Source organism: Fistularia commersonii, chromosome 31, assembly GCF_037954325.1.
Source record: "Fistularia commersonii isolate RoL2024-O1a breed Wild chromosome 31, RoL_Fcom_v1.0, whole genome shotgun sequence".
Taxonomy (NCBI): Eukaryota; Metazoa; Chordata; class Actinopteri; order Syngnathiformes; family Fistulariidae; genus Fistularia; species Fistularia commersonii.
In genome coordinates this window covers 5,809,697-5,829,629 of record NC_141314.1, presented here as the reverse complement: position 1 = coordinate 5,829,629, position 19,933 = coordinate 5,809,697, and the positions used below count along the sequence as shown (strand labels likewise).

General features: G+C 48.7%; 2 protein-coding genes and 2 long non-coding RNA genes across 8 annotated transcripts; 2 read left to right on the top strand and 2 right to left on the bottom strand.

Moving 5' to 3' along the window:
• The first annotated feature begins 85 nt into the window (after nucleotides 1–85).
• Nucleotides 86–4,619, top strand: LOC147215684 (transmembrane protein 182-like). Its single transcript, XM_086178785.1, has 5 exons — nucleotides 86–362; nucleotides 924–1,047; nucleotides 1,159–1,257; nucleotides 3,189–3,326; nucleotides 3,629–4,619. Exons 1-5 carry the CDS (start codon nucleotides 201–203, stop codon nucleotides 3,847–3,849), a joined length of 744 nt encoding a protein of 247 aa, XP_086034911.1. The 5' UTR covers nucleotides 86–200; the 3' UTR covers nucleotides 3,850–4,619.
• Nucleotides 1,117–8,627, bottom strand: LOC147215683 (uncharacterized). 2 transcript variants are annotated; one of them, XR_015109232.1, is made up of 4 exons: nucleotides 8,528–8,627; nucleotides 8,247–8,411; nucleotides 6,959–7,086; nucleotides 1,117–3,831 (listed from the first exon to the last, which is right to left on the bottom strand). It is a non-coding gene; the product is annotated as an uncharacterized LOC147215683 (long non-coding RNA). The 2 variants fall into 2 exon arrangements; XR_015109231.1 differs by lacking the exon at nucleotides 8,528–8,627 and having other exon boundaries at nucleotides 8,247–8,502.
• An 856-nt stretch (nucleotides 8,628–9,483) lies between these two features.
• noa1 (nitric oxide associated 1) lies at nucleotides 9,484–15,638 on the top strand. 2 transcript variants are annotated; one of them, XR_015109218.1, is made up of 10 exons: nucleotides 9,484–9,940; nucleotides 10,141–11,034; nucleotides 11,501–11,665; nucleotides 11,752–11,862; nucleotides 11,944–12,032; nucleotides 12,147–12,278; nucleotides 12,666–12,782; nucleotides 12,851–12,968; nucleotides 13,043–13,360; nucleotides 14,501–15,638. XR_015109218.1 is itself a non-coding variant. In XM_086178701.1 (9 exons), the coding sequence occupies exons 1-9, from the start codon at nucleotides 9,700–9,702 to the stop codon at nucleotides 13,294–13,296; spliced, it is 2,121 nt and encodes a 706-aa protein (XP_086034827.1). In that variant the 5' UTR covers nucleotides 9,485–9,699; the 3' UTR covers nucleotides 13,297–14,473. The 2 variants fall into 2 exon arrangements, 1 of the variants encoding a protein (XP_086034827.1); XM_086178701.1 differs by lacking the exon at nucleotides 14,501–15,638 and having other exon boundaries at nucleotides 9,485–9,940; nucleotides 13,043–14,473.
• On the bottom strand, nucleotides 14,900–19,732 carry LOC147215681 (uncharacterized). Of its 3 annotated transcripts, none has more exons than XR_015109221.1 (4): nucleotides 17,847–19,105; nucleotides 16,787–17,107; nucleotides 15,380–15,525; nucleotides 14,900–15,022 (listed from the first exon to the last, which is right to left on the bottom strand). It is a non-coding gene; the product is annotated as an uncharacterized LOC147215681 (long non-coding RNA). The 3 variants fall into 3 exon arrangements; XR_015109220.1 differs by lacking the exons at nucleotides 14,900–15,022; nucleotides 15,380–15,525 and adding exons at nucleotides 15,648–16,182; nucleotides 19,397–19,732 and having other exon boundaries at nucleotides 17,847–17,954; XR_015109219.1 differs by lacking the exons at nucleotides 14,900–15,022; nucleotides 15,380–15,525 and adding an exon at nucleotides 15,651–16,182.
• Between the last annotated feature and the right edge of the window lie 201 nt (nucleotides 19,733–19,933).

The window sequence follows — 19,933 nt, the reverse complement described above, 5'->3', positions numbered from 1 at the left end:
AGAACACATGCAGTAATTTGACAAGGACAGACACACTGTTTCCTAAAATACACCCGCTGGTCTGACCTCCTCGTTTCCACGGGGGCGAGGGGAGCAGTGTTTTCTTTAGCGTCGGCCAGAGGGTTGCGGAGCATTCGGCGGCGAGTCGCACCGACCGAATAATTCGGGGGCTTAGGGGAAGGACGCGCGAGGAGGACGCTATGAGGGTGGGAGCTGCAGCTTTGGCCGGAGGGGTGTTCGGCGCGTTGGGGACCCTGTGCTTCTTCCTGGCCTTCGGTACGGACTACTGGCTGGTGGCCAGTGACAACTGTTTAGAATTTTCCCAGCATTCTCCGGCAGGAGGAGATGCCAACAGCACGGAGGTAGGACATGCACGTCGTTCGTTATAAAACCTGTGCAGGTTAAACCTTAGGCACGTCATTATGAAGACATATGACGTTGCGCTTGATATATACTTTATTTCTGAGAGGAATGAAGTGTGCAGTTGCTGATCCTCCCTTAAAGGCGGACCTCTCATCGATTAATTCAACAGGATTTCTGTTTGTCTTGTTGAAAAACAATCCGAAGTGCTTGTGACGCCATCTCCAGTTAAATGAGCGTAAAAATCCATACAATCATCACCATGGAAACATTAGCCGTTGGCTAATGCTAATGGCGTGTTAATCCTTCGTATTCCAGCTCTAATACCGGATGGCACACATAAAGTTGGGAGGGAGAGTTGGCAGGCGTTAAGGCCTGATAACTGACTGTCAATTGCTTTATTTATGGGATGGCTGGTCCCTCCAATCGGGAGGTTGCTGGTTCGATTCCCAGCTCCTCCCGTCTGCATCCTTAACTGTCCTCTGCCAGACGCTGAACCCCCACAGTTGCTACCGATGGGTGTGAATGGATGAATGCGTTGCCTGCCGCCTTCTGTTCCTCAGATCCCAGCCTTGGAGACGGTCGCGGTCCGTCCTGCGTCCCTCTCCCTCCACCACGAGGGCTTTTTCTGGCGCTGCGTGTTCCAGGTGGAGGCTACGAAGCACGCCGTCCTGGCAACTCTCTTCAGTACGTCAGGCACACTTTTCTCCGACGACGAAACGAAAACCAGCATAGAGATAACTGGAGTCTGCTCGATGTGATTGTTTGTTTAATTTTTTTCGTGATATTTCCCCACAGCAAACCAGCCGGAATCCAAGTTGTGTGTGAACGGTTACCTCTTTCCCCTGCCGGTCACACTCGGACCCGTACCTCATCCCAATTATGACACCACTGCAGGTAATGTCTCAAAACCAACCAACTGGTCAACAGAATGCATTTGTTTTTTATTCCGTAACACCCGGTTAGCAAATAAAATCCAAACAAATCAGATCCTTGCCTCCGCGATAAGATAATTAAATGATCCTGGACATTTTCTCCAACTTAGAACTTTAACGTATTTAAAGTACGTCTCCTATGTGTGGATGGAAGATTCAGTTACACAACAAAATAATGTCTTTTTACAACCAAAGACACACATTTGGATTCTAAACGGGTAAACATATGTCTTTGATGATTCTCAAAAGAAAATTAACAGAAATTAAAATGAGAAAAATGTTTGAATAAAACAACATCAGAGATAATAAATAATACGTCTGTTTTCAAGCCCTCCTCAATAAAATCAAGATGTAAAAAAAATCAAATAATGAATTCTCAATATTCAAGGATTTTCACTGCCATTAGGCCAGCATGATGTAAATTTGTAGGGGTCTGCATTAAAATGTTTTCAATAGACAGTATGGGCGCAGTAGAATAAAAATATATAACAACAGATGACAGCAACAAAATAAAAATAAAACAATATACTATAATGTTATTGATACCTCTTCAATACTAGAAAATCCTTTTTTTTTCACAACATATATGTCTTCTTATCTTTTCAAACTATGAATTAAGGATGAGGAACTTTGCAGGTGTCTTTGAAATGGTGCTGCATAAATAGAGCCGCGGTCCTGTGCAGCAAAAAGTACCTTGATGTCCAATGCAAAGCGCAAGACGAATTAAATACAACGGTTGTTGTGGAGAAACAATCAAAACATTTGACGTTGTACTCAAATATTGGACATTTTTCACTCAGTCATGGACATGACATGAGAGGAGGACGTGTCGTTAGAGTCCGCTACAACTGGATACATTAGTGTGGTAGTAGAAGAATTTCTAGAATGTAACACAACAGCCTGACAACTTAAAAAGATTAGCCAAATTAGCCGTAGCTTAAAATTAGATCAACGGCTGTGACTAAAGCCGAACACTACCGTGGAAATCATAAAAAAAGATTTAATTGTCACTTAGCACAGCATGGCACTGTTAAACATAAACGCTGGGAATGGGCTGACTGATAAAATAAGTTAACTATTGGCAATACTTAAATGAGATAACGATTCTTTGTAGTTACAATAAGCTAGCTATCGGCAGTACCAAAACAAGGTAATTATTGTGAGTGATAAAACAAGCTGATTATTCTTCATAGTTAATATAAGCTAAGAATTGGTGGTGCTGAACTAAGCTATATAGTCGTCATATAAAAAATACAATTAAATATTGGTAGGGCCAAAATAAGCAAACTTGGCAGTGCTCAAATGAGCTATATATTCAGCTTAGTAGTTAAAATAAGCTAACAATTTGCAGTGCTAAAATAAGCCTACTACTCATCTTCATAGATAAAACAAGCTGACTATCGGCTTTGCTAAAATCAGCTAACTATCCGCACTAGCATCATTAACAAAGCCTGATTTGAGAGATTTTAAAGAGATTTTGTCAGATTCTACTTGAACTGCAGTTTCAACTTGTTTTTCAAACATCTGTCTAAATAGAGCAGACTTTTAGCATCAGTAGTAAGAGTGGAAAGCCTCTTCTTTAATAAATGATGTGGTGGTTTACCCCCTTCTGTAAAAACAAGCTCCCTACTCGAGCAACTTATCACAAATGCAAACAATTTCATCACATATAAGTGTTCATTAGAGTATTACCCTTTTTGTGCACAGGAGTATTAGTGAGGAAATGTCATAATATTCCAAGGTATTCCAGTGAAAAGTGTGACAAGATGTCTCCATCCCCTTGATTTGGTATTATTGCAAGACTATTTAATGTCAATAATGTACTGTTCAGGTACAGGGTCTTTCAGAGGATCACCCGGCGTTCATACAGACTAATGGCCTTTTCTCCGGCAGTGTTTCGGGGTTTCTGGACGTTGCTGATCATCCTCGGGCTGGTCTCGGCTCTCGCTGGGAGCTTCCTCTTGGTCTGCGGAGTCCCGTTCATCAGCCACAAACTCTACAAGCTGGGCGGTGCATTCCTCATCATCGCCGGTAAAAAAATAAAATCACTTTCCGATTTTGCAATCAGAGAAACACGGGGCGGAAGGGGAGGAAGGGTTTGTCATAAACAAACACATGCTGAAGTCGCCTGTGCCGCTTCCGTCAGCCGGTCATATGACAAACATACGCGGCGCTAGGACTACCAGGTGTCGCCCTGAACAACTGTTGCTATAACAACATGTCAACATGGCTACTGTGGCAACAGCAGAAACGGTCATAACATTTCTCAAGAATGAGCCCCAGCTGTGATAGGGTTTTCCCTCATCTCAGACAATGTGCATATTCCTCCACAGCCTGCCTGTTCCTGCTTGTGCTGCTTCTCTTTGTGTTGTGGATGGAGGCGGTGGACGTGAAGCGCTACATCATCCAGGAGAGCGAGGAGCTGTGTCCAGATGTCCAAGTATCAGTGGTCTACGGTCTCTCATTCATGGTGGCGGCAGCCGGCGTGCCTCTGGAGCTCGTGTCCGGGCTCATCTTCATGCTTGTGGGCCGCGCCCTGTTTGTCAGCAAGTGAATGACTATCTCACCAGCAAGACTAGAGATGACTGACATATTTATCCTCGCTCATGGAACTGAGCGGCAGACTTGCGCTCGCTGGCCAGATTAATCCTCACAGTATTTGACGTTCTTTTTTTTCCGAGTGGTGTATTGGGTTTTCTATGGCACACTTTGCCTTACTTTATATAAAAGATCTGTGGTAAAATGTGTGATACTGTTATAGGGCGACATCTGAAAAGTAGACTCTACCGTTAATGCTGTCATTTTCTAAATTGCCAGTTTTGTGAATGATACCTTATTGACAGTGGACGCTGAGCGATGCACGCTCAGGTGACCCAGCTGTGCCAGCTGTCCTCCCTTTGACACAAGATCATGGTGGTTTACCCAGATCCAAGGGGGGATGTGGATACAGGAGACAGTAATGGATCTTGCAGAGGGGAGGGGCACGGCAGATATAGCAGGGTTTGGGAGGAACCATTGATGCGGGGGCACGAGAGGGGATTTGAGAGATGGACAGCTGTTTGCTGGTTCGCTCTGTGCTCAGCCTGAAGAGTAACCGCCTCTTTCGTCCTGGTCACATTTCGCTCCCTCATTCTTGCCCTAGTTTTTCTGTCACACCGGATCAGGATTTTATGATGCCTTTTTAATGCAATGTTTGTGAAACTCCGCAGCCTAATACTTGCATATGACGTTTGCGGCTGTTCTCGCCAAGATGTTGCCCCGACTTTGACTTGTAACGGACCGCCTGAGCCAAAACGTAACAATAAAGTAATCACTCATGCTAATCCTCATCTCAACCAGGACCTTTGAAATGACAGTCCGCCATATTTAGACCGCGAAAATGTCCCCCCGCTTCTGACAAGGCCGGTATTCTTGTCAGAAACAATCCCCGCATGACATAAAATGAAAGGCATGTAACCTCTGGCTCATTTCGTCCAAAAGGGAAACAGACTTTGGTCGTCGTACTTCATTAGATCGTCGTCCACTTTCACTGGTCTAAATGGGCCTGAAGGGGAATCACACGTATCAGCTTTCTCCTGCTTCGCTGGGATGCAGGAGGCACGTTCCCCTCAAAGAACTCACTGACTACATCCACCAGACTACACCATGACCATCCCTTCTCTGTGCATGTACTGTACGTGCACTCACGATTGCCGTCAATCACAATATTGTTTGTACAAACAAAACAACAGGGTCACAACAAAACAACAATCTGAAATCCATCATGAGAACTTCAACCTGTGTTTCTGCTCCTATACAGTCATGTATTGGCAGGGGCCAAAAGTGAGATGAGAAGGTGGACATAGCACTTTGAAGAACTGATGAATTCGGATAATGGCAGAATGAAGACCAGAATAGGTGAATGTTGTGGACCACAAAGCAGCAGACATTTGCAAAAGCAAAGTGAGGTGGGCATTGAAGAGGATGAAGAGTGGAAAGGCAGTTGGTCCTGATGATGTACCTGGAGGTATGGGAAATGCCTAGGAGAGGCGGCGATAGTTTTTGACTTGGTCATTCAACAGGATCTTGGAGAGCGAGAGGATGCCTGGAGAATGGAGAAGTGTGCTGGAGCCCATAATGAGCGAAGTGATAAGACCTTATGCTCCCGGCAGAGAGCTGCGCTCCTCTAATACAAACCTACTAGCAGTACCTTTTGCTCGCTCTAACCGATCTCAGGCAAAACTGTTCTCAGTTCTACTACCTCAGTGGTAGAACAAACTTCCAGAAGCAACAAGACTAGCATCATCTATCTCAACCTTCAAGAAACAGGTAAAAACTGTTCACTTTCAGGACTTTTTACTGCGCTGATGCCCCCGATCAGGTTAGGCAGCAAGTTAGGCTATGCAGTGTGTGTGTGTATGTTTGTGTATGTCTTTGTCAAAAAAAAAAAAAAAACTCACTAACCCAAGCTTACTGTTCTGTATATTTCCTGTGCATCGTGTATTTGCAAGTGTATTTGCAGTCCCTATGTCCTCTATTGTAAGTCTCTTTGGATAAAAGCGTCTGCCAAATGCAATGTAATGTAATAATCAAGAACAATGGAGACATCCAGAATTGTTGTAACTATAGATGAATGAAGTAGTTTAGCCACACAATGAAGTTATGGGAAAAAAGTATTGGAAAATAGAGTGAGGGCAGAGTTGAGGGTTTGTGAGCAGCGGTATGTTTTCATGCCAAGAAAGAGTACTACAGACCCGGTATTTGCTTTGACGATGTTGATAGAGAAGAACAGAGAAGGTCAGAGGGGACACACAGTGCAGCGTCTTCGTAGATCCAGAAAAAGCATACGACAGGGTGCCAAGAGAGGAACTAGTGTTGTATAAGAAGGTCTGGAGTGGCAGAGAAGTATGTCAGGGTGGTGCAGGACTTGTATGGGAGCTGTGAGACAGTGGTGAGGTGTGCTTTAGGTGTGACAGAGGAGTTTAAGGTAGACGTTGGACTACATCAGGGATCAGCTGTGAGTAAACGCGAACCCATCCAGACCGTATGCCAGAATAATCGATTCTGTTGCATCGATATCCTGCACCTAAAATGTGACGTACAGACGGGGTGGTTTCATATTTCATCCCGTCTGCAATGACGCCATCTTGGGAATGATCACTAAAAGGTGGCGGTCGCAGTCCAGATCTGGTGGTTTTTCTGTCAGTGGATTAGCCGTCTGCACAGTTGTTGTCCAACAGCTCATTCCCACAGGGGGTGTGGCTTCTCTCTCAGTGACGCAGAAAGATTAAATAAGAAGGGGGAAATTGAGACAAATTCTAGAGGCAGCTGCTCCTCCACATCCAGAGGAGACATCTGGTCAGGATGCCTCCCGGACGCCTCCACGGCGAGATGTTCTGGGCACGTGGCAGGAGGCCCTGGAAAGACCTCAGACAAACTGTAGGGGACTATGTCTCTTGGCTGGAACGCCTTGGGATTGAGAGCTTTGACCAAGCGGAGGGAGGGGAGGGATGTCTGGGCCTGTCTGTTCAGCCTGCCGCCCTGCTACCCCTCCCTGGAGGAGAGCCAGAGGACGGATGGACGGATCATCTGACCTAACTTTTAGTCAAAGTATTTCCACTGTTTTCTGATCCAAACATTAATCCGTGGAGAAACCTGACAACAAGCTATCACACATGTCTTACGTAACACACGTGTCCACTGGTGTGTGATCGTTGTTGTGGAGTGTGAATTTCCACCCGCGACCAGCAGAGGGCGCTCCAGCCATCCCCTTTGGAAGGAACATTTACTCCCCGAGCACGGGGTGGAAAGGCTGTAAGAGAGGAGAGGAAGCAATTAACACAGTATTGAGAAAGAGCCTAAGCTTGTTCAGCAGCTATAGCTCTTCCTACTCAGTTTATTAAGTTGTGTCTCTTCCCAAGCCATCCACAATGGAAAAACACCCTCAGTCCATTTAAGGAAGAGATAATCCTGTGCTTCGAAGTGTGCAATCTGTGTGTGAGGTGATACGTCTTTGTCTGCAGGCTCGTCCGCATTATTTGCCACTAATCTCCAAGTATTTTCCTGACGTCTCATGAATGCAACGTGTCGGGTTGGCAAACAGCTGGATGAGGTCGCACTTTTAGGAGGAGGAGTGCCTGAAATTGAGTCCAATAAGGGGAGTGAAAGAGCTAGCCTCTAAACTGCTCGTGGAAAAAAGCTGTTCATGTGGCGCGGGGACTCGGTCTTGACGGACAAGACCAAGACCTACCCGTCTCAGACATTTCATGCCGGTAATGCGAGGGGTCGGCAACAATTTTCCGCACATCCCAAAGGGTCCTGGAAGTGTACAGGTCCTGCAGGGATGGCAGGTCATAGCCGATCGCCTTCTTGGCAGAGCCAAAAACAACACTGCGGCACACTAGGTGGTGACGGAGGAGGTCTGACGAGGGGAGAAGACAATCCAGTGATGTGCAGAAGCAGAAGAACCGCTGAAAAGTCTGGAATTACGAAGAACAACGTGGCAACTGGGTGTGTCCAAGGCTGGTGTCGTTGTACTGAGCTTGAAGGAGATCGGGTTCAATGGAGGGGACGAGAAGGACAGAGCAGCAGAAAAGTACCAAGTTCAGATTAGTGAGCCTCCAGATTAGGACACAAATCTAAAATAGAACCTCGCGAGATGGTCTCACTGCATTCTGACAGGTTCATTTGTTTATTAAGTGGACACCCAGAAACTGATGCCTCCAGCCCAGCGGAGTTCAGAAGAACACCAGTAGAATCACAACCACCCGATTGCGCAGCTACCAGGCCCAACGTCTCCAAAGGAGACCAAAGGATCAACCCCAAGAAAGGATTTCTCTTTTCCCCTCTGCTCTGGGCTCAGTCCAGGTTCCGGATCATCTCTACACCCGTCTCCATGACTCTGACCTCATAAATTCATCTCCTCAGCATCAGGATTTATGTGATTTCCATGTTAGCCGCACATTTACTCACTGGATCGTCACCATCGATGACGAATCATTCTGGAGGTCGGATCTTTGAGGTGATGCGGGGATGGCCGTTGCTCGTCCGGTGGAACGGAGCGTCCCCCCAATCAGCAGGTTGGTGATTCGATCCCCCTCCCGATGTCGTGGGGCATCACCCTCATCACGCGGTTTCCTCAGTAACAAGACAACCAAAACGCCATTAGATAGCCGCCTCGGCCTCCTACTCACAGCAAAGCAAGATTTAGTGGATCCAAAGTGTCCCTTTCTAATAAAATGTTTTTATTGTACCGCTTATGTTTGAGGCTCTTGCTTGTTTCTTGACACACGGTCGAGGCCAGGGGGTTGTTTGCATCTCAGGTCTAATTCTTTCTGAAAGCGCCCCTCCCAGAGTAACGCCCAGCTGGGAAATAACTTTTAGTCGCACACACACACACACACGCGGTGCTGTTGCCTTTGTAAATGTGAAGAAGGCGTGGAGTAATTTGACAAGGACAGACACAGTTTCCTAAAATAACCCCAACCCCTGCCCGCCTGACCTCATCGGCTACGGCGGCCTTTGGACTGTTTGCCTGCGAGACGGCCAGGGGGTTGCAAAGCGGAAGCCGACACCGTGGACGCTATGCCATGATCCATCTCGTCCAGAGTACGTCTGTGTGCGGGAAATCATCTTCTTCTGGTCGTCAGGTTTTTTATTTAGATTGACGTTCGATCAACCTGGAAGAATTCCACTGGACGTGGTGATGGCGCCCCCTTGTGGCTCAAACACGAACTCCACCCAGGAGTATTAAAGAAAAGAAAAAATTAAACATTTTAAATTAAACGAAACGACGTTTTTACTGTCAGGCATAAATACTTAACTCGAAAAAAACACTTAATGCGTTTAAAATTAAACTGGCAGGAATCCTTCCCGTGAGGTCTCACGCCCATATGAACGCGGGGACCGGATGTACTCTTCGTCGCCATTGGCAACCGACCATCGAATTATCAGATCAACGACAATGGAGTTAATTTTGTGAAATATAGGAATCTGAAGCTGATTATCTTTCGACATCCGGGTTAATTTTGTTTTCGTGTTTGAAAGAAATATCAAACACACGTTGTCGTTGTTGTCTTCACGTATTCAATCTTTATTGATCCCCGGGGAACAGGTCGGCAACAAATACGTAACTAGATTCGAAACCGTCCATCAGTTGATAATCGATATGAGATTGGAAAAATTAAAATAAAATAAATAAAAAAAAACAGGTTCTGTTCAGGCAGCAGAGTGAGACCTCTTTCTTTTCTGACCTCGCCGGTCTGTGACGTCACGACAGCCACTTGACTGCGGATCGCCGAGCTCGAGCCCTCCCGCGTGCCACCGTTCAATCCCATTTTTAAAGCGGAACTCCGGTATTGACGTCACTTCCGTACAGGAAGTGCCGCGAAGCCGTGCGTGTTGTTGCTCCGAGGTCACGCCGACCATGCTGGCGACGCTGCGAGTGTCGGTGTCCGCTCTCCGGGCCGCCGCCCGGTCTGTCGGCTCGCTCCCGGGGCCGGAAGCGGTGGCCCGACGCGCGGCGGCGCGGCCGCTGGGCACCGGAAGTCGCGGACGCCACCGGACCTGCGTCGTGGACCCGAACCTGGAGGAGCCGCTGGTGTTGGTGGACCTGGACCTGGACCTGGACCTGGACCTGGAGCCGGACCGGGACCCGGAGCACACTGGTCAGTCCGATCAACTGATCGCTCTTGTTTTGTAGTTCGTTAGACCGAACTGTAGTTCTCGACGTCACTTCCTGAATCCCTTTTTATTTTCCGGGAACTAACTTTGTTGTTATTCTTACAATAAAAAAAAAAAACTCCTGAAGTTTGTTTTTGTGCTGAAGCAGAAGTAGAATTGACATAGATCATCAACTGTGTCTCAGGTTTTCTGAAGGTCCATCTCCATCAGGAGAAGGTTCCTCCTCCAAGGCAGGAGAAGATCCGAACTCTGGAGCGTCAGCTGGAGGTTCTGAGGGGAATTGCTGGAAAGGAGCCGCCACCGGACTCTCTTATCGAGTTCCAGGATGTGGACTTCCCCCTGGATCTGGATGCCACGGTTTCCAAGAAGAAAAAGAAGGTGAAAAAGAACGGGGAGCACAAGGTCTGCGGGACGGTGGACGTGGAGGAGCCCGTGAGCGACACCCGCTGCTCGGGTTGTGGCGCCATCCTGCACTGCATGTCCACCACCGTCCCAGGCTTCCTGCCCAGCGAGAAGTTCAAGGTCCTGGCGCAGGAGGAACGCCTGGGTGATGCCATCTGCCAGCGCTGCCACCTGCTGACGCACCACCACAAGGCCCTAAACCTGCAGGTGTCCCCGGAGCAGTACCGGGACGTGGTCCGACAGCTCCGGCCTCAGAAGGCTCTGGTGCTGCTCATCGTGGACCTGCTGGGCCTCCCGGACTCCTTGGTCCAGGACCTGCCGGAGCTGGTGGGCACCAACAAGCGCGTGGTCGTCCTCGGCAACAAGATCGACCTCTTACCCAAAGACGCACCCAACTACCTGCCTCGAATCAGACGACGGCTCTTAAAGTGCTGCCAGGACGCAGGCATCGGGGACCAGGTGGCCGACGTCCACCTGATCAGCGCCAAGACGGGGTTCGGCATCGAGGGTCTGATCTCCAGCCTGCAGAGGACCTGGAGGTATAAAGGTGACGTCTATCTGGTGGGCGGCGCCAACGCCGGGAAGTCCACGCTCTTCAACGTGCTGCTGGAGTCCGACTTCTGCAAGTCCAAGGCCTCCGACATCGTCAACAAAGCCACCATCTCTCCGTGGCCCGGTGAGCGGCGGTCCGGCATCCATGTGTGGATAATCTTACGGTTAGCTAGCGGCCAGTTTTGTGCACAATTAGCATGATAAATGTTGTAGTCCTTCTTTACAGCGATGCTCTCCTGACCGATGAGATGCACCTTTTGAGAGGAGATGGTTCACTGTAGCTGTGTTGCGCCATCTAGTGGTATTAGCCAAGTATTACAGTGGAACTGAAAGGAATCTCTCATTGTTGTTGATGTTAATCAGCTAGATGTTTACTTCTTTTGTGTAAGGGACTGAAGTCGTCTAGCGGGGACACGAAGCTGCAGGGCGTTTTCACAACGGCACTAGTCCTTCACAGTGACGACAGCAACACAACACGCCGCCTGATTTGATTATTAGTTAGTCGTTAGCCCCGCCGTCCCGCTGTCTGTCAAAGTTGTTCGAGTGTTTCTCGCCATCTTATTCCGACTTTCTCTCTGTGCTGCATTCAGGGACGACTCTGAACCTGCTGAAGTTCCCCATCATCAACCCGACGCCGCAGCGGATGTCCCGGCGCCAGGAGCGTCTGGACGAAGCGTCGCGTCAGACGGAGAGCGAGCTGCCCCACGACGAGCTGAGGAAGCTGGAGCACCTGAGCCGCCAGGGGTACTTAGTGGGTGAGGAGGGGTTTTGGGGGGAGGAGTGGAGGGGGCGGGGCTACTCCTGCTGGAACAGTTGAATGGACCCGGCTTTATGCCTTCAGGTCGCGTAGGCCGGACCTTCCACGCCGAGGTCGGATCCAACCGAAGGGTGATCGAGTTCGACCCCGACACTTTGGCATTTGGGGAGAACGGTGAGGGAGAGTGGTCGACAGGTGAGGGAGCCGAGCCAGCCTTTCTCGCCCTCGCGTGTCTCTGGGTGACCTTTAACCTCCGTGTGCCCTTCACATGCGCAGCCCCCAGGAAATCGCCTGAGTTCACCTACAATGAGCTGAAAGACGCCCGCTGGCTGTTCGACACGCCAGGAATCATGAAGGAGCGAGATGTAAGGTCTCCAGCGGTGGTCCAAGGGTCGCCGCCTGGTCAAGGTCACGTCTTGGACATCCTTGGATCTCCTGGAGTAACGTAGCGGCCCGTTTCCATCCTTCCGCCCCTGCAGATCCTCAGCCTGCTAACCGAACAAGAAGTGAGGTCGGTGGTTCCAACCCAGGCCATCGTTCCGAGGACCTTCGTGTTGAAGCCCGGCATGACCCTGTTCCTCGGGGCGCTCGCCCGCATCGACTTCCTGGAGGTCAGGAGGCCCATGCAGACACTTCCATGCTAAAAATTCTAATATATTCGGGGTTCATTGCTGATTTTTATGTTCTCTGGGGTGCTAACGCCTTCTTGTAACGTTCTCTGAAATTCCAAGAGCCTTTTTTGTGTACGTCCCCCCAGAAGTAGACCCATGACTCATCGCTAAACACTATATTATCAGGTAGTGCAGGAGATGCTAACAATCCAGCAAGGGTTTCCTCCGTGTCTGCTCATTGTAGCCACAGTTAACATGCTCTGCTAGCAGCTAGCACTAATCCACCAACGTGTCCTGCTACGTCATATTAACTTAGCATGCCCGCTCAGAGCACAACTCCACCGGTGGGTCATCGTTCTGGTGATTGATGGATCGTCGTGTTCTCAGGGGGCGGAGTCCTGCTGGCTGTCCGTCATGGCGTCCTCGCGGGTGCCGGTCCATGTCACCAGCCTGGAACGGGCGGACGCCGTCTACGAGAAACACGCGGGACGCGAGCTGCTCGGGGTGAGGAGCAACCGCCCGAGGTCATGTGACTGCCGTTTGCGTCTTGTGACACTTAGTGTTGCGTCCAGGTGCCCTTCGGGGGGTCGGAGCGCATGAAGACGTTTCCCACGCTGGTTCCCCGGGATGTGCAGCTTGAAGGTTGCGGTCATTTGGAGGCGGCGGCCGACATCACGCTGTCGTCCGCAGGTAAATCCGGGAGAGCCGAGCGCCACCTCTGTTGATGATAATCGTTGCCATGGTGACATGCTGTGCTCCCGCAGGCTGGGTGGCGGCGACTGCGGCCGCGGGCCGGCAGATGCTGCTGCGGCTTCATGGGCCGGAGGAGGCGGGTTTCGGCGTCAGGATGCCGCCGCTGCTGCCTCACGTGGCGGCGCTGAAGGGGGCCAGAGTTGGGAAGTCAGCCGCCTACAGGACCCTGCGGATGCCGGGGCGGCTGGGAGGCGGCATGGAGGCGAGCGGCGCCCAGCGGCTGCATATCCAGAAGAAGAAGAAGATGGCGAAGAAGAAGGCGTGACCACTTGAGTTCAAACTACTTCCTGGACGAGAGTTCAGTCACAACAGCGGCGGCAACTCCTTTGGTGAGGGCCAATCACATGAGGACATGGTTGCAATGATGTTGCCGTGGTGATGTCAACGCCGTGGCGACGTCATGGATGTGGATTTCCTCCTGAAATATCTGTTACAGCGCCAGAATTTAAGACCACATTAAAGTATTGATAGAGAAGAAGCTGTGATGATCTCCTGTTGTGTATAGACTGTAGCACAGGCAGGGACTGGGAGGTCAAAGGTCGCAGGGGTCTCCTCTGGGTGAATAGGATTGACTGATCACTAATCGACTGATCAGAGTTGAGCCAACACACTCACAGCAACATACATTGATTTGTATTCCATTGTTCTTTACAAAGTGTTTGATCATTTTCTGATCAATTCATCAATTCAAATTGATCTTTAGGTAAAATCTGAGTCCACCGGCTGTGTTCACCCTGTCATACCTAGATTGACCACTAGAGGGCAGCAGTGCCCTTCGGCTGAGCTGCGACAAGTTCATGACGAGGAAGAGGAAATATCTCGTAATAATCTGAAGTTTAATTTACATTAAAATTCAAATATTCAAAATTCTGGCTTTGAAATCATAGACATGTAGAAAAAAAAACATGAGTTCAGTTATATTTCAGTTTTTATAGATTAAGGTTTTCCAGGATGCCCTCTGTTCTGAGGACGGTTATAAACATTGTCTGCTAATCAATCATTAAGTCTAACTTTATTGATTAGACTGAAGAGAAATAGGGTCAATATGATTCCTTGGAACAAATCAGGGTTTTCTAGATGTTCAAAAACAAAGGATTCCAGTGAGAAAACTATAATTACTCGTAATTACTATTACTCTATTATCAGTGAAATAATACTTGTTCTTTTTCCGATAACATGTTTAAAATGTACTGATTTATTGTTTAAAACGATCTTTGACAATAAATATTTTCAATATTTAACCAAGAATATGGATCCAATATAAATTTGTATAAAATGTGAAATGTTCAATGTTTTAATCTCAACTGTAAAAAGGTGGTTTGTACGATTTGTTATAAAATCTGTTAAATATATTAATTTATTGAAAGCAATTCTTGATTGCTATTGATTTCCAGATCTCTGAGGAAAGAAAAAGCCAAATAAATCTTTGATTATTGACCAAACCTGTCCCCCTTTGTTCCGGGATGAAGCCGCCGCCACTGGAGCAGAAAGCAGCCAATCAGAGCGGAGATGCCGGCGGCGACACCTCCTGATCCGGCCCGACCTTTGACCCCTGAGCCGCCGGTGGAACCTGATCGGAGGAGCGTCTGTGGCTAAGTGGCTAAATGCCTTGAGGACACACACGCACACACGCACACGCACACACACACACACGGACATCTATGTTTGTTTGTGTGTCTGAGAATGTGTCAGAGAACCTTCATCCGGTTCAACTCAAGTCCAAGACCAGACAGGCTCTCAGACCTGGTCCTGGGTCAGACCTGGTCCTTAGGACCAGAATTCATTCTCAGTTGTTCCCGATCCAGAAATAGAGCGAACGTTCTGCAAGAACACGGGAGGTTCTGAGAGAAGATACACCAAAGTTCCCGGTTCTCCTGGCCTTTAATGTAATCTGATGACCTTTGGATGACCTTCAGCATCATCAGATGACCTTGGTGATGACGGACTTGGTTCCCTTCACTGTAACCAGGTGACCATCGTGATCACATGACCTGTGATGACATGACATAGATCTTCAGAGTGTCCCTCACTGACATCGGGTGACTTTTAGACCAGGATGCTCCGGGAAGCTGTTAGCATCCGGGAGTGTGTGTGTGTGTGTGTGTTTGTGTGTATGTGTTTGTGATTGCTATCGAAGTCGTGGGAATCGGGCTGGGGTAAGACGATTCACGACGAGATGGATCGATTTAGATATGTGTTTATTAAGCGAAGCTTCTTCAAAAATACCCAATACAAAATCATCTAATACAAGGCTTATGCTGTTTCCCTGCAGTAGCGCCTGCAGTCAGCAGGTCTTACGCTTGGAACACCCAGCAAAAAGCACCCTTCTTTCCCTGCCCGGCTGTAACATGAATATTCATAGGAGGCGTGACAGGGTCTTCCACGTGTGCGTTGTTTTCCTCCCGTGCGTCTTCTTTCCACTTTCCCCCGGTTCTTTCTCCATTTTTCTCCACTATCTCTGGGTCAGCACATCCCGTCCATCTCACACTGATGTCTGAAAGAGAAGAAGACAACCTGCCCTCCCTTACAGGTGTGACCTGGGAGAAGGAGGTCTTCCCCCCCCTACAATCGCGAGCTGTAAACGTCGCACTACGTCTGGCTCGCGTTGTTTATCCGGGCTGCTGTTTAATTGGATTATGTGTTGAGCAAAACAAATGTGATGTCTACTTCATGAGCAAAGCAATATGTTGATTTCTTCACTATGTATGTTTAAATCGTCTTTATTGATAAGAACTACAAAAATGGCCGAAAAAGTTCAGTCGTCTTCCTTTAACTTCCTTCTGGGCGTCCGACCTTCAAAGTAACCCTGAGGTGCTCCATCCTTTGGTCCTTCTCCTCCTCCTCTTCCTGGTGTTCCTGCTGGAGTTTCCCCCCACCGCCCCCCGAGAACCCTGGTCTTCTTCAGAGTCAAGTGTCTGCTCTTTGTCGCCTCGGGTGAGCGGCGAAAGGGGGCGTGGCTTGAACTCCACGCCGCTCGCCGGCCTCTGATTGGATGATAAAGAGGCGAGAGGCGTCGTCGACGCGGACAAAGAGCCCTCAACTCTGAGAGGGTTCTGGAGGGGTGGGGACCTTCTCCAGGAACCTTCTGGAGAACATAGGTCCTTCTGCGGCTGGGAGGCACACATAAAACACCCACACACACACACAGAGTCTGTGACACACACGCAATGACAGAGAAATACAAACACACACACGCAAACAGTCAGTGACACAAGAACACACACACACACACAGACACAAACAGACACACACAAAGTACACATACATATATACACAGAGGAACACACAAACACGCACACAAAGTTTGAAGACAAGCGCACAAAAACACACGCACTCACAAAGATACAAAAGATACACACACGAATACACACAGATACATGCACAGCGAAACATACTCACACATATATAGGCACATACACATACACAAATACTAAGACAGACACAGAGATGCACACAAACACAGATGCACACAAACACAGACTGACAAATACTGAGACGAACACAGTTCACTCGCTGTACACACACTGACATGCACACACTCTCACACACACACACACAAAGTGAAATGTTTGTCGTCTTATTGTCGTTTTCTTCTTCTTCAGTCTAATAACTGCAGGGCTGAGCAGGATAATCCCAGTGTGACCCTGCTTTGTCACGCGAGTGTGTGTGTGTGTGTGAGAGAGCGTGTGTGTGTGTGTGTGTGTGTGTGTGTGTGTGTGCGGCCGATGAATCAAAACAAAGGAGAAATGGCTCACATTAAATCCAGCACACTGCTCGTCTATACGCCGACCTTTGACCCCTGAGGGTGAAGACCTCCTCCTCCTCCTCTCCTTCACTCTTCATCTTCCTCCTCCTTGGTTTCCACCCACCGCAGAGGCTCCAGGAGGAACAAGGTTCTCCGCTCTGGGACGTTCCGGCAACCTCCAGGGAACGTTCTCCTCTAACCCTGGAAGGTCCTGACTGGTTGGAGAACCCGAGCAGAACGTGGTGGGAGCGCTGGGTGCGTGATGGCCAAACAAGTTTCAGAACCAGGAGGACACATTTTCGAGAAGGTTCCTCCAGGAACATTTGGAGAACTGAAGCAGAAGCCACAAACAGAAAGAGTATTTCTTAAAAGAAGAAAAAATGACTCTGGAACAAAGAGGCCAACAACCATTTAAAGTCTGGATAACACACACACACACACACACACACACACACACACACACACACACACACTTGTTCTTCATTGTAATGTGAGCCAGACTGACTCTGATGAAATCCTGACTATACATCTCCGTCACACACACTTGTTAATATTGTGTGTGTGTGTGTGTGTGTGTGTGTGTTAATTGCCCTGCTCGTCCATCTTTGCAGATGTCTCTCTCTCTCTCTCTCTCCTTAATTTGCGTCAAGAGCAACAATCAGCCCCATCTGTCCCAGTTTTTACTTTCCTCCCCCCCCCGAAAAATCACCTCTGCGTGCCCCCCCTCCCATACACACACACACACACACACACACACTCTAAATCTCCTCGCTGAGCCGCACACACACACCTCCCATACAGAGTGTCAGTGGCGAGGGGATTGAAAGCCAATCAAAAAGCTATAGAAGAGTGCTTTGGTGTGCAGGGTGACAATCGGGGAGGGGGGGGGGGGGGGGGGGGGGGGAACCCCCACCAGCCCAGTGTGTTGCTGCTGTGAAAGAAGCTGCAGAAACTGGACAGATGGGAGACTCGGAGGGAGGAATAATCAGACAGACTGGACGTGTTTGTTACCCAAGCTGATGAAGATGAGGAGGAGGAGGTGGAGGAGGAGGAGGACGTCACCGACTCACCTGGTGCTTCGGAGCAGAGCTGCACGTGAGAAAGTTGAAGTCAGGTGAGTTTGAAAGAAGAAAACCTGACGGGAAGGAACCGGACCAGGAACTAGACCGGAACCGGACCTGGAAGTAGAACGGGCAGTGACCAGACAAGGAAGGGAAGGGACTGCACCTGATGCCAAACCAGGAACGAGTCCAGAATACGACCAGGAACCAAACCACAAACCAAACCAAGATGGAAAGGAACTAGACCAAGAACCAGACCAGAAGTTAGTCCAGAACCAGACCAGATCAGGAATCATACCAGGATGGGAAGGGAACCAGACTATTATTCCAGACATGGCCTAAGAACTGGTTGGGAGGGGGTTTTAAAGACCAGGTCCAGGTTCTGCATCTTCACCACCACCATCAGAGGCCCATTTTGACCAAAGACATGAACATCTATCTTCTGCCTCTTGAACTGTTACTCTTGGAGGTCCTGGAGGTCCTGGACCTCCAGCCTCGGCCTGGTCAGTAGATTGCTCCGCATGTTGAGGATGCTTGGTTCCCCAATTTCACACGGTATGTTTGGGTCGCTCAAGTCAAAACATCTCCATTCCTGAGGAGCCTCCTGCCTTCAAGGAGGAAGTTGGATCACATCAGTTTGAATCCATTCGGGGAGGAACCATGACCCACCTGTTGGGTCTCCAGGTCCAGAACCTGAGGTGGGGGTTTCTGGAGGAACTAACTTCACCTAGTGAGAAGACGGGCGGGTTTTGCTGCCTTGTGGACCAGAACCTGGTGTGGATTTGTTTCTTCTGTGTGTGTGTGTGTGTGTGTGTGTGTGTGTGTGTGTGTGTGTGTGTGTGTTGGGGGTGTTTAGCTCGTGTTCTTGGGGGATAAAAACTTGATTTGGCAGCAAATCTGAGGTTCAGTCACACGACTGGAGTGTCGGGCCTGATCCCATCCTGGACGAGCCACAGGCAGGACAATGGGATTGGGTGTGGGGGCCGGGGGGGTTCGAGGGGACCCGGGGGTTTGAGCCGGGATTAGCAGGGATTGGGGGGGGGCACATAAATTAGAGGTTATTAAAAAGAGAAAAATAAGAGCCGACGGCCAAACCTTCTCTCTACTGAGACCAGGATCTGCAGAGGAAGAAAATCACCTGGTGGACAACTGGTACTACAACTCAGGAAGAAGATCCAAGCACCAAAACTACAACATCACAACTACTCAGTTATAACAATAGTTACAAGAACACATCGGGCCAAAGTTACAACACAGGAACAACATCGCAACACTGATGATATTATAACAATGAAGCTACAACTACACAGAAACAACATCACAACGACACGCAATAGCACAACATAGTTACAATACACAGGAACAACATCACAACAAAGTTTCCACATAGTAACAACATCACAACAAAATGACAACAACACAGGAACAACATCACAAGAGAAAAGTTTCAGCAAACTAACAGCATAACAAAGCTACATGTCCTATTTCCCCCGTTTTGTTCATTCAGTGAACAACAATTTACATAATATTGCTTCGTTAGCACGGACAGGAAAGATTACCCAGAGTTCTGTCAGCCTTTGGCGTCCGGCCACCTGTCGGCTCCGGTCACACTCCTCATCTTAGGATCCGAGTGCTCGAGAGTTGCTGTTTTTGTTGGAAACACCAAGCGCCAAACAGCTGGAAATTGCGATAGTAAAGTACGTTACACTGAGGTACATTTGTCTCCTGACTCTAAATCATAATCGGATTGGGGTTCTGATTTTGTCTGTTCGTCTTCGTCATGTCCCAGGAGCGACCGCCCTTTGGCCATCGTCATAGAAAATAGCGGTGGCATTTTTCCTTTCTATGGTTCAAGTGATCAGTTGTTCGGTCACGGAGTGAGCACATGGTATGGAGCAACATCCACATCGGACTATGACTGTTACTCCTATGACCAGGGAGGTTAATATGGATAGAAACAGTCTCTTATATTTCCCAAATATGCGTTCTAACATAGTACTCAGCGGGTTATCTATACCAGAATGTTCCTTCATCTGATCTGACAGTGTTCTTAGCTCCTCAAGGGCTCTTGTTACCGAACCATCAGGGGCTGCGTT

Bases quoted from the DNA above. Each gene is read 5' to 3' on its own strand.
- noa1 (XM_086178701.1), top strand. From the start codon at position 9,700: ATGCTGGCGACGCTGCGAGTGTCGGTGTCCGCTCTCCGGGCCGCCGCC. The intron at 9,941-10,140 runs GTCAGTCCGATC...ACTGTGTCTCAG, and splicing joins CCGGGACCCGGAGCACACTG to GTTTTCTGAAGGTCCATCTC. The intron at 12,033-12,146 runs GTAAGGTCTCCA...CCGCCCCTGCAG, and splicing joins GAATCATGAAGGAGCGAGAT to ATCCTCAGCCTGCTAACCGA.
- LOC147215684 (XM_086178785.1), top strand. From the start codon at position 201: ATGAGGGTGGGAGCTGCAGCTTTGGCCGGAGGGGTGTTCGGCGCGTTG. The intron at 1,048-1,158 runs GTACGTCAGGCA...ATTTCCCCACAG, and splicing joins CGTCCTGGCAACTCTCTTCA to CAAACCAGCCGGAATCCAAG. The intron at 3,327-3,628 runs GTAAAAAAATAA...ATTCCTCCACAG, and splicing joins TGCATTCCTCATCATCGCCG to CCTGCCTGTTCCTGCTTGTG.